Genomic DNA, 16,141 nt, shown 5'->3' with positions numbered 1-16,141 from the left:
TTCATCCAGCCAGCAGCGTGCTCAGAGCCAGCCAGTTACCACCAATGCCATAAAAACCAAGAATCACCCAACGTATAACGCACGAGGGCAAGGATCAGCCATCACCCTTGTGTCTCTCAGACCGTGGCCGGTTCTTCCAGATACCAGCTTGGGTCCCAGCTCTCCTCCAGCTCCCTCACCGAAAAACCGTTACCCAGGTACCCAAACCGGTTCTGTCTTTCCGCATCCAACACGTACTCGAAGTCCTCCGCCCTCAGCGTCTCCAGCATGTGGAAGAAGTGCACACGGCTGCCGGGGTGCAGCGCGACGACGGGGCCTTGCTCCTTGCCCATCTTAAACCACGACCTGCCCGGCGCGGCCCAGGCCATCCGAGGCATGAAGTGGGCAATGTGCTCGTTGTAGTCATCGACGGCTTGCGGTAAGGGCGCGAGCGAACGGATGTGTTCTGTCTGGACCTTTTTCAGAATGCGCGTGATATACTTGGCAATGTGTTCGCTGAGCGTGAAGACGGAGCCGTGGGCTATGGGGCCGTTGGGGCCGAGGAATGCTGTTAGGTAGGTGGCAAGGTCAGCTGACACATCATCCGGAGCGGAGTTAAGTGATGGTAGGAACTTACTAAAGTAATTCGGCATCCCCTGAACGGCAACCGACATGTATGCCTTGGGGGTGGTGTTCCTCCATATGTCCTGGAGATTACCCTCGCGCCCGACGACAGGGAACCGAGGGCAGAATGACAGGTCGAAGCCCGTGGCGCAGACGATTGCGTCGACTTTGAGCACGTCGCCAGAGTCCATCTCGATGCCGTCGGCCACGAATCTCTTGATGTTGCCGCTGACCACCTCGACATTCTCTTTCCTCAGGGCCTCCAGGTATCCTGGCGCGGGAGTCACACGTCGAGTACCGATCGGGAAGGTTGGGATGAGCATCTTGCACAGTCTCTCGTCGCCGCCAAGCATGTACGTCATGTACTCTCTCGTCTTTGCGGTGGCAAAAGCCTGTATGGGGCTGTCTTTGACAAACTGTCGGCATCCTGTTAGAAACAAAAGATTCTCAAGCAGACGGCAGGGTGAGAAGCCTTACCATGGCGAAATTGCTTCCAGTATCCTTCTCAATGGACTTCACAAATTTGCGGTAGAGCTCCTCATCATCCTGGAATCTCTGGAGCTGCTCTGGCGTAAAGTTCTCCTTCTCGTCCACGGCGATCTCCTTCAGCATCTGTCCCCGACCAGCTGCAATCTGTGCCTGACGCCATGGCGGGGGGATCCATGTCGGTGTGCGTACGATATGATAGAGTTTCTTCGTGCCTATAATATCTCGTATTAGTCTGGCTGCATCTCGATTATTGTATGAAAGAGAGGAAGAGAGTGTGTGTATGGCTGACCTGGTTGTATTGCAGGCAGCACTTGAACACCCGAAGCGCCGTTACCAATGACAGCCACTGTCTTGCCCTGATAGTCAAAATCTTTGGGCCAGGCAGCTGTATGTATCAATGATCCTTGGTAGTCATGCAGACCCTCGACCTCTGGCCACTTCCAGTTACTATGTCCTCAGTCAGCATATAAAACTCCTCCTGTTGGTGTTTCTGTACCAGAGATAGGCAAGAAGACACTCACTTTAATATGCCACAGGCATTTATCAAAAAGTTCGCTGTATCGTCGAACTGATCACCCGTCTTCAGATTCCTAATCCTGAGATTCCACAGCCCCGACGGTTCATCCCAGCGAGCCGCGACGACCTGGTGTGACAGCTTGATCGAGTCCACCAGGCCTTCGTCCTTACATGCCTGGCACAAGTAGTCCTTGATCTCCTCGCTAGGCGCGAAGAAACAAGTCCAATCCTTCTTTTGCCGCCACGAGTATTGGTAACAGTGGCTGGGAATGTCGCATTTGCAGCCTGGATAAGAGTTTTCGAACCAGGTGCCGCCCACGTCGTCGTTCTTTTCGTAGACCACAGCCTCGTAGCTTTGGAGGTTGAGCCATAGGGTGCGCAGCAGGTTGATACCAGAGATGCCGGCGCCGATGCAGACGATGCGTAGATGTTTAGGCGTGCCGAGTGGCTGCTCCTCGACAGTATAGGCTGGATGGCTGCAGTCGCCCTTGGTGGATGGAGTGTGCATACTCATGCTAGATGTGTAGTCGTCGTCGTGTTCCAGGAGGTCGTGCTGAAAGGCGTCGCCCATTGTGGATGGTGTGAGAAGGAAGAAAGAAGACTGGTCCAAGGCGATGTCTCGCCCTTTATATAGAGAAGGCACAAACTAATGTCTATGCAGTGACAAGGCGGAGGAAGACCAGTGTACGGTTTAAGTGTTTGCAACGCCAACAAGTGACTCTCAGGGTGTGTGTCGATTACAGTACCTCGGCAGAAATCATACAGCGATATTCACTCGAAATGAGTCCCCGCCAATACAAGGAGGATTGTGCCGTCGGTCCGATGAACCAAAAGGGAAGTAAGGAGGTGGTGGTGGTGGTGGATGAAGAAGGAGATGTCTTATCAAGAACACGAGGTACTGGTCACTCTTATTAAGGGCAACATATAGCCGATCATGAACTTCCACGAGACAGGTGAACCTAAATGATCATCCAACAACAACAACGAGGAGGAGGAGGAGGAGGAGGAGGATTCAAAGTAAGATATCAAAAGGACATCTTCCTGCGCAAGGTTCGGGGTCGGAAAGCAACATGAGAAACGTATTGGCAAAAACTCCACAACGCTGTTGGCTGGTTTACGCAGGCGTGGCCATGGGTGAGGGCCAGTCGCGCGATTCATCCCCCCTCTTCGCAATGCAATATACTGCTGAGGTGCGCGCGAGAAAGAGATATCTCACGGCTTGTGCCATGTCATGCTAGCCACGCAGCCAGACCGACGGCGCCGGCCCAGGAGACAAGACTGGGTCTACCCATCTCACCAAATAGCGTATCAGACATAGAAAACGGAAAGGTCCACTTGGAATCTCTCAAAGAAAGAAGGGGGGGGGGGGGCAATGCCTGTGATCCACTAGCAAGGAAGGAGACTATCCGTCAAGGCTGCCTTAGCTCTACAGGAGGGGTTTACTTGGAGAAAGAGGGTTGGAAGAGAGAGAGAGAGCGTCTCGAACGAAAACTCGAGGAGGAGGAGGGCGCTCGATCGAGAGGATTCGCAGGCCTGTCCACCTGGATGCGATGCCAGATGCGCACTCAGAAGCCAAATGCATAAGGGGCCGATGAACAGTCGGCTCGTACTCGCAAGCAATTGCAATTGGGGAGGTAGAAGTTGAGGTGGGATTTGCCCCGCGTGGTAGAGCCTTGAAGTTGAGGTTGGTCCGAGGTAGGTCGTATACCGTCCTATCACAAGGCTCAGCCCTTCCCGGTTGGGCGGTGAACTGGCGAATGAAAAGACAGTGCCCCATGGCCCAGACGGAGAGCCGGCCGGGATGGAGGCGATAGACGTGCTTGGATCTTCCTGCTTGTCTGGGTCCACTAGGCTCGGCTGCTGGTTTCCAGCTTGATCGTCGTGGAGTGCAGTGGTGGAGAGTTGTGTCCTTCATCAAGAAGGGAAGGAAGCAAAACCAAAAGGCCATCACTCTCCCCCAAGCCATTTCCAACCTTGAAAGAGAGGGGGCGGGTAGCCAATTATTGACCTCTCGATCCGCAAAAGCCTCCTATCTCATGGTGAACCAGTGGTTAGGAAGAAAAGAAGAAAAAGAAAAAAAGAAAAAAGAAAGAGAGAAAGAAAAAGTTCATCCAAGCACCTCTGTCATGGCCTGTCAGCCGCGAAAGACTTGATGCGAATCTGCGAGATGCCCATCGTGGTGGTCAATAGTGGCATCGAACGTTACGAGTGTAGTGTTGTGTGGAGAGGATGCAGTTGGTGAGTTCGCGATCTACTGTCGCATCTGCAGCCCAGCATGCATTCACTATGCACCAGCAACCTGCAGCTGGCCAATAGAAGGCGGAAGCCCCCTGTCCAGTGGTGCTTCACTGCCCACTGGTCCCGGCTGATCCGCCCACCACAGCGGCCCGTAACTCTCACTAACCTACTCGTACATGCTGTGGCATTCTCCCTCTTAGTTAGCTGGCAGGCCGCTTGTTTAGGTAACCCCAACAGCACAGACCTTTTTTTTTTTGTTGTTGTTGTTGGTAGGCAATTCTTGATGCTGACTGGTCACTAGACAGAACAGGCCGGCCTTAACCGTCCTGCTCATCAAGACCAGACCTCTCTTCGCCTCTCGAAGTAAAATGTCTTTCTCGTTCTCTTTCTCTGGTGACGACATAGAAGCTGAACCCGCCCCGCCACAGGACAGCCTTCCTTTAGGGGCGGCTCACGCCCCGTCAGCTGCCAGCGCCTTTCCTGTGCAGGGAAAACCTCAGCTGCCCCCGACCACCCATGACCTGAGCCAGATGCTGGCGGCTCTGCCGTCCAAGATCGCCTACAGCCTCTTGGAGGTGGATCTGGACGGCAGGGCAATGGTCCAGATCCCGCGGCGCGAGCTTTGGGATGTTAGGGTCCAACTGATGGCCGAGGATGATGGCGAGAACTGTAGCGAAGAGGTTGAGCCCGGGCTAGGCAACCACGATGTCAAGACGGGCATCTATGAGGGAGGCTTCAAGAGCTGGGAGAGCAGCGTCGACCTCGTCAAGGTCCTGGCGGCTGAGGGTTTCTCCCGGTCACTTACCGAAGGGCCCTCCAGAGTCATCGAGGTGAGTGGACAGAATCCGAGCACACACCTACACGCACGCGCACACACACCTCCCTTGAGCTCTTGCGAGTCGTATGGCGTCGCAATCCGTCCAATTGAATGTCAAAGCTGATCGGGTGTGCCTTGAAAAGCTTGGGTGCGGCACGGCTCTGCCCTCACTTGCTCTTTTCCAGTGGGCCATTGCAGAGAGGGTCCAAGTACGGGAGGCATCGAAGGAGCTGGATCCCTTGTGCCTTACGTTGGCCGACTACAACCCCTCCGTCCTCCGACTTGTCACGATGCCAAACTTCCTGCTCGCCTGGGCCCTCCATCAACAGTCACATGATGAGGTTCTGCAGGCCGCCCTCACTTCCATTGAGGGCGAGCTTGAGATCAACGAGCACGTCGTCGGCTCCTTTACAAGGTTCCTCGCTTCGTCCGGCATCACCCTCTCCTTCGTCTCAGGAGGCTGGTCTTCGGAGTTCGTCGACTTGCTGTACGGTGGCTCCTCGGCAGTACCAAGCGGCCATGCCACAGGTCAAACTCTAGTTCTAGGCGCCGAAACGATCTACTCACCCTTTGCACTCAACTCCTTCACGGAGACGCTTCTGTCTATCCTACAGAGAGAGCACGACAGCCATCCGGATCGGCAGGCCAACGCCATCGTTGCCGCCAAGAGGCTTTACTTCGGCGTGGGTGGCTCCCTCGATGATTTTGTAGACAAGATCCAAAAGCTCGGGGTGGCCGTCGGCATGGTGAGGGAGGAGACCGAGGGCGTGCGGCGAGGCGTTGTGAGGTGCAGTCTGCCCTGAAGAACCGCATTCTCAACTGTCAAGGCTCGTGCCCAGCGCGAGAATACAAGGGGAAATATACAACACGCGTTCCTCGGTCCAAACCCTGGTTGGCCTGCGCCATGACGGAGGCGGCAAGTACACAGCAAAAAAACGAGGCATGCAGATCAGATCTAACTCCGAGACACCTCTCGTCGAGCGCCGTCCTGGTGGTGCAAGAGATTCCCCTCAGTCGAGAGGTCGAATGAGTCGTGTACAGTTGGGCCTGGACACCACGAGACGGACAAATCAACCCCTCTTGACAGTGCTCCTGCAAGATGGCAAAACGTGACTTCAGCTCATTGTTTACTACCCGAGGGGCGTGACTGGCGCAAGCCAGACGTACGACAAAAGCGTCGCGGGCTGCAAATCAACATTGCCACATTACGGGGCGGTGCACGCCCGAGACCAGAGTCTACGTGCGTGGCTATTTACAGCTTCTTCGATCTTGATGGCGACTTTCAACCTGCAGTCAGAAATTTTAAAAGGATTTTTGTTCGCAAAGTGAAATAACCCCACACACACACACACACACACACACACACACAATGCACGCCACCCTATGGTATACATGGTACTATAGGGCCTGACGAGTAACGGCCACCTCGCAGCCTTGCAGGATGGGCGGCCTGTCGGTTGGTCGTGGATACGCCGCTCGGCTGGCTAGGATGGAGATTGGACTCCACATGTCCATTCGATAGAAGGTTAAAATTACGGGTCGCCAAACCTGGGTTCCTTAATCGTTGTGGCATCGACCGGAGATTTGGCACTGCTAGGTGCCGGGCCTTGTCAAAATTCCTGTCGGAATGTCGGTAAAAGACTTTGAAAATAATGCCGCAAGGATGACATCTTACAGTGAATAAAAACGGGCAAAACGCAGCATCCATCCTGTTTCGAGAAAGTTGGTCGAGAAATGAAGCGAAGCACTCGACGAAACAGGTGCGGCAGTGAGAGATGATGCAGAGCTGGCATAGCGACTTCTCGGCAGCCGAACCAGGCACACACACACAACCACACTTACAGTGCAGCAGCCTATGGGAGAGTGTGGGTAAATGCAAGAGCCCAAATCGTCAGCCACCAGCCAAAGTGTGATGTGCATGACCAAGCCGGAGATGTGCAACGGGTTCTCGGGCCAAAATTGGAGGCCTTGCCTACTGCACAAGTGACAGGCAAGGCAAGATCGGGTGGCACAAGAGGCGGGATGACTGTGACGTTTTTGACGAGCTACTCCCCCTCCCCACCTAGAACCGAGTTCCAGAAGTGTTTTCGCCCCAAGGTACGAACCTAGACGAATGAGACAAACTGAGGTCATCGCGATTCCTTGAGACCCTTTAACTTTCTTTTTTTCTTCTTTTCGTTTCCCTGTGCTCGCTACTGTAGACTACTGCCAGGCACGACAGGGCCAAGGAAAATCTGAGCTGCAGGTGTGGCATGCACAGCCTCCTCCCGTCTTTTTAGGGTGTCACCATCGGGCCCAGATCTCTCGTGAAAACCTTAAAAGGGAATTTTGCCATCCAACAAAGCCTAAGTGCGCATTGGCAAATCAGGAAGCAGAAGCGCGCTCATCAAAAAAACCTTGTTGAACCGGGCACACCAGGGTTCGAGGAAAAAGGAGGGTACGAACGGCGCGAACGATGCCACTGCTACTTTGGTTTCCTCTGCTGTCCCTTTGGCGCATGGCATCCCTTCTTTTGAAGGACCGTGGGATCCTCTTGTCAGCCGCTGCAACCCCCTGGAGCGGCGCCAGCAATCCAAACTGGTGGCTAGAAACCAGCTCAGTACAGTGCCACGAGTGCCTCCTTCTCCCTCTTCTCCTTCTTCTGCTCCTGCTCCTCATCCTCCTTCGCAACCGCTTAGATCTTGTACTAAGGTAACCAAGCCCTGCGCTCAGGTGGTGTGGCTAACCCTTATAGAGATAAAGCGTGTAATTATGTGCGGTATCAATTTCGGCTAATTTAAGCTAATAATTTTTTGTCACTGTTATTGGAGAAGAACTTTGTGGAGGGGACAAGGGGGCCGGGGGGCCCTGACCACTAGCCATTAATCCTCAGCCGGTGCAGGAAAGAGTCGCGTGGGGCTTCCAGGCTTTCTCTCTCTTGGCCCGCCCCCCTTCTCCGGGGGTTCCTGCCTGATGGGCCTCCTACCTCACTACCTAGTAGTTGTATAGTTTGTACTACCGTAGTATGCACGGTACCTGTTCGCTACTGCAGGGCACGGGGGAGGAGGAGCAATCAGGGAAATGACTTGCTGATGGTCTGCATGTGTCATTGGAAAAGGATCGCATCTGGGCGGGAAGGCTCTTGAGTGGAAAAGCAGGCGCGTGGGTGGCCGTGATGTACCACAGTATTTGAAGCGAGGCAAGCCTCACTTGGTATTCTGCCAATCTTCCTGCCCTCCTTTTTCTTGCTCTTTCTCTTTTTCCCTCCCTCTTTTCCTCCCTCACCTCCATCTTCATACTCGGCGTCGCTCGTTGTCACTCATTCAACAAGTTCAGCTTAAGATTATTCGCTTTTGTAATAACTCCAACTAATTCTTTCAGAGACTGTAAGTGTGGCTTGCTCCTCCAGCACATTTGCCGTGTTGACTCGACGTTTCCCCTTATGTGTCACATGGCACATTCCTCATTCCTTCTCACGCCTCTTGCTTGTGTGAAAGTACCATCCTCAATCTATGTCAAGCTGTGACGCATGGCGCCATGTCTATGCCCGTGTCCAGTCCCGAGACAATAACAACATCCTACATTCCTGCCTCTACCTTTCTCGCCCTCCTGCCTCAACTGAATTGCCACCTGGTCGATGGTTATTAAATTAACTGCCCAGACACTGACTCGTCTCCTACACATAGTCTTCAAAAACCCCTTCACGAGCATCTCGCTACAGCTCTCGCAAAATTTCCTACCGAATTTTCAACCCATCTCAGACCAGAATCGAACGAATAGTCGTCAAGATGCAGTTCACAGCCCGCCTCCTTGCCATCTCGGCCGCCTTCTCGCAGGTGCTTGCCCTGCCCGTCCTCACCAACAGCGCGTACGACGTCACTGAGGGCGAGGCTTTCGACATCACCTGGACGAATGCCACCGGCAGTGTGACTCTGGTTCTCAAGACCGGAATCAGCACTGACCTGAGTACCGTCTCCACCATCGCAAGTAAGTTTTGCATGAGATAGAAGACGTGCGCGCGTTGTTCACGCCATGATACTAATATTTCTCTTCCCTCCAGCTGGCCTGACTGGCGACTCGTATGATTGGACACCTGAGGACATCCCCAGCGGCACATACGCCATCGCCATCACGGATGACTCGGGCGAGACCAACTACTCGCCTCAGTTCACATACCAGGGCACCGGTGTCGCTTCCACCACCAGCACCTCGGCCTCTGCCACCAGCACCACAACCACGACCTCTTCCGGTACCACCACCTCGACTGTGACCTCGGCGAGCGGCTCTACCACCCTGACCTCCACCGCGACCGGCGCCAGCAACGGCACCTCCACCGCCTCGTCCACCCTGTCCAAGTCCACCAAGTCCTCCTCTGCCACCGGCACCTCCACCAGCTCGTCGTCGTCCTCGACATCGACCAGCACGCCCGTTAACACCAACGACAGCCAAAAGGTGGGCTCGCCTCTGGCGCTCATCCTGCTCACAGCTGCTGCCCTCATGATCTGCCACTAAGGCAGATCCGACGGGGAGTAGAAACGCCACTGCAAACAACTTTTATTTTAAATTTTTCACTTCTACCTTCTGTTTCAGGGCGGTGATAGGGCATTCATCAACTAGGGCAAATCATGGATTACAAGGGTACGAGAACAATGTTTAATTGCGGATCACGTCTTCATTCATTACGATTTTGCGATCGGATGTCACAGATACCTGCACATCAGGGTCGGGTGTATAGGCGACATTTAGCGGTTGTTTTGGTAGACCAAAGTAGAGAGAGGCACCGTCTATGTCGAGGGCGCATTCTGGGACATTACAGGAAAAGCTAGCGATGCCATTACCTTGCTAGCGACTTCAATTAAAAAAGAAAATAAACAAAGAAAGCTGAAGAAGTTGTTTGTCCTTGTGATGTTCTTTCCTTCTTTTTTTCTTCTTTTCTACTGTCCCGTCTTCGTTCTCCTTTTCCCGGCATAAAGTAGCTGTGGACATTGGCAACTCGGACGTCAATATGATTGAAACTCGTTCGGCTGTGTGGCGCAAGGCACGTCGACATCATCTGGATGCGTCTGAATTGTTCCGTCCAATCCGACACGTTTCAAGGGTAACACAAACAATGCTCATTCTTGACCTCGACAAAAGTGAAGATTGGTTGTGTTCTACAAATCTCCAGCGCGCGCCTAGCAGCAGCATCAAATATTGAAATAGCACGGGGGGAAAGGCGAGGCAAAAAATGCGAGGCATGACAACGAGCAGCTCTTAGGCCACTATTGTTGTATTTTTTATTTTTTTTCTTTCTTTTCATCTTATATCTCTCCTTAGTACTGGAACAAACTCCAAATCCCCTGCAAGAGATCGACACTGCACCCCACTCACTCTCGCACTCCCTTGACGTTGTACTGTACTGTAGCATACATACATAAGAGTTAGTACCTACACACATGTCGCTGCAGTGTCTGTGTGTCTGTCTGTCTGTCTGTGTGTGTGTGTGTGTGTGTGTAGTACTGTCAAACGCAAGACACCAATGAACGAAGTCACGCTCGCACCAAGGGGTACGGTAACAGCGGCATGCATGCATGGTACGTACTGTGTACCAAGATTACAGGTAGTATATTCAGTACAGTCTCACAGTACACCTGTTGCGTGTTATGTACAAGGGACAAGTTCTACTTTTGCTTTCTTTTGCCCCCTTTAGTCTTCCCGCCAGGGCCGCTGGCATGGGTCGCTCATCATTGCTTTTTTTTTTTGTTCTCCTTCTTTTTTGTTCTTCTTTTTTCCTGTTGGGTCTGTCTGGGGGGGTGGTTTTGGGTTCGGCGTGTTCCGGTGGTGGTGTGGAGAAGACCATGTGGCTGCAAGTTTACAGCCCGTTTCGTTTCGTCTTTGCATATTCTTGACAGCACCCCGTTGGGTTTATCATGCACGAGCGGGTTAGAATACTACCCAAAGTAGACAAAATCTGACTGAATAGACGTCATGTCTTTCCAGCGTACACGCTCGATTAAAAGGGAGAGGAGGCCCAGTAGGAGGGACTGAGTAAGCATCGGATGGGCAATGCAGATTGGCGCCGGATATTCAACATCAACATGGTGGTGATAGAGGTTCTGGGATCCCGGAGAGAGTCAAGGGGGGACGATTTCTGTAATTGAGTTGGGGGCAAATATCGCAGTGTCTAACGAGTGTTGTCTTATTACTTTGGGGAACACCAAAAAAGTTCGCCCCATGGTCCCTAACCTCGACGCCTCTGCTGTTCTCACTCCGCCTCCGCCGCTGTTCATCATCATCAGCACCATCTGTAGCCGGCTTCTTGGTCAAGACTGCCCCCGTCTCAGGCCGGCAACTTGAAGTCTAAGGATTAAAAGAGACCGTGAGTAAGGCAGATTGTCTATTGTATGAGTGAGGCCTATAGACCCAATTAACTGTACCATAGTGCTACAGAGGCTGTGTGTGCGTGGCTATGTGGGATAAATCTATCATGTGGAGTAGCCCGCTGGGCCTCTTTTTGCCCCGTTAAAGGCTCTGTTGCCTTTACAATACCGTATCGTATAATACAACATTTGGAACAAAAGTAGGCAAACAGGGTCTGCAGATGATCAACCCATTCGTGGGTTTCTGATATCCCCAAAAGGACACCTCGTCTGTCTTTTATGCCGCCCAAGATCGTGTAGGGAGGTCCACTTATGAAACAAAAATTTCGTGATATCATCCTCTGAATCCTGAAAAGGTGGTCTCACAGCTTGCTCTTCATGGGAGCCTCGTGCGCCTTGTTCTCGGAGACCAAGACAGTGACCACACAGATGTCGTCCACCTTGCCGCCGTGCCACGCCTCCTGCGGGTAGTACTTCTTGACCTCCTTGGAGAAAGGCCCGTCCAGCTTCGTGTTCACGCTCGCGGCCTTGGCAGCCGCCGTGATGCCCGTGGCGATCATGCCCTGAAGCGTGCCGAAGCCCTTCGCGTTGCCCTCCTCGGCCGCACTCACCTCGGTAAGCGGCGAGAGATCGGGTGTCACCCTGGTGCCTCCAGCGTTGCTGCCCACCCAGGCACCGCTCTTGGTCATTGCCGCGCTCACTATGCGCAGTATGTCTTGGTTGAACAAGTTATCCCACACCCCGTCCGTCGCAAACACGAGCACATCCCCATGGCGTAGGTCGTGCCGCGACACCTCGGCGTCACGCGGCAGATCCGCGAGCTGAGAGCCGCCAAAGGCCTGCATCCGCCTCAGGATCGCCGGCGGTATGACACTCAGCTGGAAGGGCGTGTTGAAGGCGTGGACCTGCGGCTCCGAGTACCCGTGTACCGCGTTCAGCCGCAGGTGTATATAGCCACTGTCGCCCAAGTTGGCCACCTCCAGCACGCCGCTCGGGTCCAGCAGGCCCACGATCGCCGTCGACCCGCCGGCAGGCACGGAAGTGTCGGCGCAGATGGCCTCGTAGCCCGCCTGCATCAGGGCGCGGGCAGACAGCGGGCGGGCGCCGTCGAGGGCGGGGTACGCGGCGGCGGCCATATAGTCGCAGAAGCCGTGGGAAAAATCGGCTGGGTCGACGCCCGAGTCCATCCAGCCGCCAACACCGTCAGCAACGCCCAGGGCGACGCCGCCCGTGTCGGCAAGACGCGTCACGAAGAAGGCATCCTGGCCAGACTCTGGGCGGGCGCGCTTGGAGCGCTTGCGTGGTGGGAGGGCGCGGTTGTAGGGACTGAAGTGGAAGATGTGGGTCGAGGGGTCGTAGGGCTTGTCCTTGGCTATGTAGCTCGCGGCGATGTTATATGTGAAGGATCGAGAGGGTGCAGATGGTGGGTTCTGGGAGCGCAGAATCGGTGCTGTCGAGAGTGGTCTCATCGAATGTGTTCGAGAGGGTATCGATCGTGTGGTAAAGGAACCAGAGGTGCGGTTTGCTGCTGCTGCACAAGGTGTTGGAACTGGTGAGCAAGAGCGAGATACTACCAATCCACGCGACATGGCATGACATGACATGGCATGGCTTGGCCTCGCATGGATTACAGAAAAGGGGGGTGGTAAAAGGTGGGCTTACACTGCAGGTATGGTCGAAATGTCTGGACGAATGACCGGGTTGCACTTGAGGCCGCGGCCATTGCGACTTTGGGGGGAAGGGGGGGGGGGGACAACTTAGACGGAACTGTGGAAGATGCACGAGACTCTCACAGGCTGCGTTGAAGCCCAGCCCGGGGGCCTGCGCGTTTTCAAATTGGAGTACGAGTCTCTGTGGGCATTATACATGAGAAAGATGGTGTGTTACACGTCAGATACCCAATTGGAAAGACAGAACTGTATGTAAGTGTATATGTCTTTGGTCCGTCCGTAAGCGGGCGGGCTACTGAGGGAGGTTTCTCCAGATTTGATGGGAGCAAAAGCTGAAAAGCGTTTCTTGGGGGAAGGGACATTATGTCATTCCAGGCCAGGATCTGCCGTTGCTAGCCAGCCAATGGCAGCTGGATACTTGTAGATTGTTTAGCAGTTCCCACTTACTTACTGGAGAAGTGGGCTCATCCCTGCACATCCAGCAGAGAAGGCAAAAAGGGCAGGATCGATGCCTCATGCTCATGAGCTTGTGCTATGTACTGTGCAGCTGTACTATCATACATTACTCGAGCACATAAGTCCTTGGTACATAGATTCATAAAACATGTGCAACCCTCCTTTGGTTTGTGATCTGATATCTCTGTGAAACCTAACAGAGCAGCGTGGTGTCAGCTACTGTGGTAAACTTGGTTTCAGGATTGGCAACCAGTACTTTAGAAAATGGTGACAACTAGGAGAGCTGGCTCACTACTGGGCTGTAGGGTTCATCTTGCAGTCTCCGAGAGAAAACATCTGCTATACTACAAAGGTCAATTGAAGCTGCAGCACAAGTTGCACTACCCCCTAGTCTTGTGCTGAGTAAATCCGTTCCTTTCTCTGCTGGGTTTGCTGGGGGCCACCAGACACAGTACAGCACCGTACTACAGCACAGAGTACGCCTGGCACGGGCTTGCACGTGATCAATGAGCGTTACTTCCCGAATCATTACTTTCAGCCCCTCTCTGATTGGCCCAAGGTAAGCAACTCCGGGATTATCCTCGGCTAGCTCACATCTATGATGAACCTCGAGACAACCTGAGCCATTTGACCACGCAGAAGTTGTTGCCACTAGCCCTGTCCTGCGTCGGCTATCTCTCCGCGTCGATCCAGAGCCATTTGAGTTCTCGTCAACCCCTTCCGTATCTTCTCACCTGGCCCAGACTGCTGCCATTGATGAATTGAAGCACACGACGCATCGCCATTCTCCCAACGACTGCGACTGCGTTCCGCTGAACCGACGAAAATGGCCGCTCTCCGCTCTACCTCGACCCGCCTCCTGGGCGCCGCCATCAAGCCTGCCTTCAGGCCGGCGACCGCGACAACCACCAATTTTGTTCGCTCGATGGCCTCCGTCTCCGATACCAAGGGCCTCGACAATTCCAATGCCGGCTCAGAGGCCGCCTCCGAGAAGGCCCGCTTGAAGACCTTCCAGATCTACCGGTGGAATCCTGACACGCCGACCGAGAAGCCGCGCATGCAGACCTACACTCTCGACCTTAACAAGACCGGGCCTATGGTCCTCGACGCCCTGGTGCGCATCAAGAACGAGCTCGACCCTACCCTGACGTTCCGCAGGAGTTGCAGAGAGGGCATTTGCGGCAGCTGCGCAATGAACATCAACGGCATGAACACGTTGGCTTGCTTGTGTGAGTAGACCCTGCTCGCGAGGCTGGCGCGTCTCTTGAGAGGGAGAAGGAGGAGGAGGAGAACAGGTCAATGACTGACGATGGACTTAGGCCGCATCCCTACCGAGGAGACCAAGGAGATGAAGATCTACCCCCTGCCACACACCTACGTCGTCAAGGACCTGGTGCCAGACTTGACGCACTTCTACAAGCAGTACAAGTCGATCAAACCTTACCTGCAGAGGGATACTCCTGCTCCTGATGTAAGATTCCAGCAGCCTTTCCCCCTCACACTCACCCGCCTCCTCCCGTCTGTTGCCAGCCTGTACTGACCTGTCTCGTCTTATAGGGTAGGGAGTACCGCCAGACCAAGGCAGACCGGAGAAAGCTGGACGGTCTCTACGAGTGCATTCTCTGCGCCTGCTGCTCAACATCGTGCCCCTCATACTGGTGGAACTCGGAGGAGTACCTCGGACCCGCCATCCTGCTCCAGTCCTACAGGTGGCTTATCGACTCCCGTGACGAGAGGAAGGCTGAGCGCAAGGATGCTCTCGACAACTCCATGAGCCTGTACCGCTGCCACACTATTCTGAACTGCACAAGAACTTGCCCCAAGGGCCTGAACCCCGGTCTCGCCATCGCAGAGATCAAGAAGGAGATGGCCCTGTAAGGTGGGCGTCGCGGCAAGAAAAGAGGGGAAGAGGGATGGCGGTGGAGCAACGACCTTTCTTTTGTCGGCAGAAGCGATATGAAGACAGAATACAACTGTACTTTGGGTTGGTCGTATGCCTTCGTGCATGGGTTTCGGAGTTCACCTTGTTATAGTACGGATGAATTGATGTTCAAGTTTACACATTCGTATCTCGTTGTAATTACCGGGTGTGAGTGATGAGAGAGGTTCTGTGTCAATACTTGGTTGGGGGTCATGTGCCACCGCTTTATGTTCCATCCTGCACCTGACAGATACCACCATGATGGAGGTCAGCAGGCTCACGATAATGTCGCGGATAATTGTACAATTACGATCTTTTTCTTTTACATCCGCTTCATCACAGGCTTTCCCAAGGGACTTCACTTGTGATAGGCCAGCACTCGCAACGGTGCTCTCCAGGAAGCAAGTTTTCTCTTACGTCTCCGTCACTCATCTGTCTGCTCATGTCCTGCATTGGACAAACAAGTCAAGATTATTATCAGCGATGCTAAGTTACGTTGTTTTATTTGGTGCTGAATTCATCTGGCCCATTTTATGCGAATGGTTTCTGACTTGGTGACATTGTACCTGGCACATCAAGGCAATTACTTAAACTCGGGGCAACTGGACCTCCTTGCCAGGAAGTATCACTTTAATCACCTACACTACCTTTCTAGACTTCGCGGCATACCTTATTCTTCGGATATGATTTTCCAACAGGTTCCATTAGTGTTCGAGGAATGATATATGTCACCTTGAGAAGGGGACGCAGAGAGGGGATAGAAACAAATACTAATCAGGAAGTCTTTAGTACCGGAGAACTACTGCAAAGCCACTTGAACCTACTTTCGTACGGAGATGGTATAGGACATGGTCTTCGCTTCTCGAGACAAAGGTTAAGTTATATTAGTTTGTGATGGTTGTGATGGTTGTATCGTGTCTTCTAGGTGACATCCACAGGAGGATGTCGCTGCACTTGGGTAGTCACTGTAGTCTTCTTACTTGCTCCTCACATCGTTCTGTCCTGGCGCCTTCAGTTTCGTGTCTCAAGTCCAAGGCGACTCTTGTATACTTGACCCGTCTGATGTGATTGGGAAGGGCATACTAAGACTCAA

The 16,141-nt window shown here is 53.5% G+C and overlaps 5 protein-coding genes across 5 annotated transcripts; 3 read left to right on the top strand and 2 right to left on the bottom strand.

Moving 5' to 3' along the window:
• Positions 1 to 116: 116 nt before the first annotated feature.
• M406DRAFT_347558 (FAD/NAD(P)-binding domain-containing protein) lies at positions 117 to 2,520 on the bottom strand (the record flags this gene model as incomplete). Its single annotated transcript, XM_040922309.1, has 6 exons — positions 2,119 to 2,520; positions 1,614 to 2,076; positions 1,382 to 1,539; positions 1,081 to 1,304; positions 617 to 1,019; positions 117 to 547 (listed from the first exon to the last, which is right to left on the bottom strand). The coding sequence occupies exons 1-6, from the start codon at positions 2,177 to 2,179 to the stop codon at positions 117 to 119; spliced, it is 1,740 nt and encodes a 579-aa protein (XP_040773511.1). The 5' UTR covers positions 2,180 to 2,520.
• A 1,694-nt stretch (positions 2,521 to 4,214) lies between these two features.
• On the top strand, positions 4,215 to 5,466 carry M406DRAFT_264712 (uncharacterized protein; the record flags this gene model as incomplete). Its single annotated transcript, XM_040917684.1, has 2 exons — positions 4,215 to 4,676; positions 4,807 to 5,466. The coding sequence occupies 2 exons, from the start codon at positions 4,215 to 4,217 to the stop codon at positions 5,464 to 5,466; spliced, it is 1,122 nt and encodes a 373-aa protein (XP_040773510.1).
• Positions 5,467 to 7,918: 2,452 nt separating this feature from the next.
• M406DRAFT_323593 (uncharacterized protein) lies at positions 7,919 to 8,962 on the top strand (the record flags this gene model as incomplete). The annotated part of the gene is made up of 3 exons (XM_040919787.1): positions 7,919 to 8,028; positions 8,329 to 8,629; positions 8,703 to 8,962. Coding segments are annotated over exons 2-3 (436 nt in total), but the record flags the coding sequence as incomplete, so codon positions are not given.
• A 2,401-nt stretch (positions 8,963 to 11,363) lies between these two features.
• On the bottom strand, positions 11,364 to 12,590 carry M406DRAFT_63418 (uncharacterized protein; the record flags this gene model as incomplete). The annotated part of the gene is made up of 2 exons (XM_040924838.1): positions 11,364 to 12,431; positions 12,552 to 12,590. 2 exons carry the CDS (start codon positions 12,588 to 12,590, stop codon positions 11,364 to 11,366), a joined length of 1,107 nt encoding a protein of 368 aa, XP_040773508.1.
• Positions 12,591 to 14,330: 1,740 nt separating this feature from the next.
• On the top strand, positions 14,331 to 15,461 carry M406DRAFT_357493 (alpha-helical ferredoxin). Its single transcript, XM_040923693.1, has 3 exons — positions 14,331 to 14,356; positions 14,447 to 14,598; positions 14,685 to 15,461. The coding sequence occupies exons 1-3, from the start codon at positions 14,335 to 14,337 to the stop codon at positions 15,003 to 15,005; spliced, it is 495 nt and encodes a 164-aa protein (XP_040773507.1). The 5' UTR covers positions 14,331 to 14,334; the 3' UTR covers positions 15,006 to 15,461.
• The last annotated feature ends 680 nt before the right edge of the window (positions 15,462 to 16,141 follow it).

The sequence above is a fragment of the Cryphonectria parasitica genome, assembly GCF_011745365.1.
Source record: "Cryphonectria parasitica EP155 unplaced genomic scaffold M406scaffold_7, whole genome shotgun sequence".
Classification (NCBI taxonomy): Eukaryota; Fungi; Ascomycota; class Sordariomycetes; order Diaporthales; family Cryphonectriaceae; genus Cryphonectria; species Cryphonectria parasitica.
The sequence above is the reverse complement of the archived record's forward strand: the minus strand, read 5'-3'. Positions and strand labels throughout refer to the sequence as shown.

Excerpts from the sequence above, each read along its gene's own strand:
- M406DRAFT_357493 (XM_040923693.1), top strand. The coding sequence starts at position 14,335 with ATGAACACGTTGGCTTGCTTGT. Across the intron at positions 14,357-14,446 it reads GAACACGTTGGCTTGCTTGT|GCCGCATCCCTACCGAGGAG; the intron begins GTGAGTAGACCC and ends CGATGGACTTAG. Across the intron at positions 14,599-14,684 it reads GGGATACTCCTGCTCCTGAT|GGTAGGGAGTACCGCCAGAC; the intron begins GTAAGATTCCAG and ends CTCGTCTTATAG.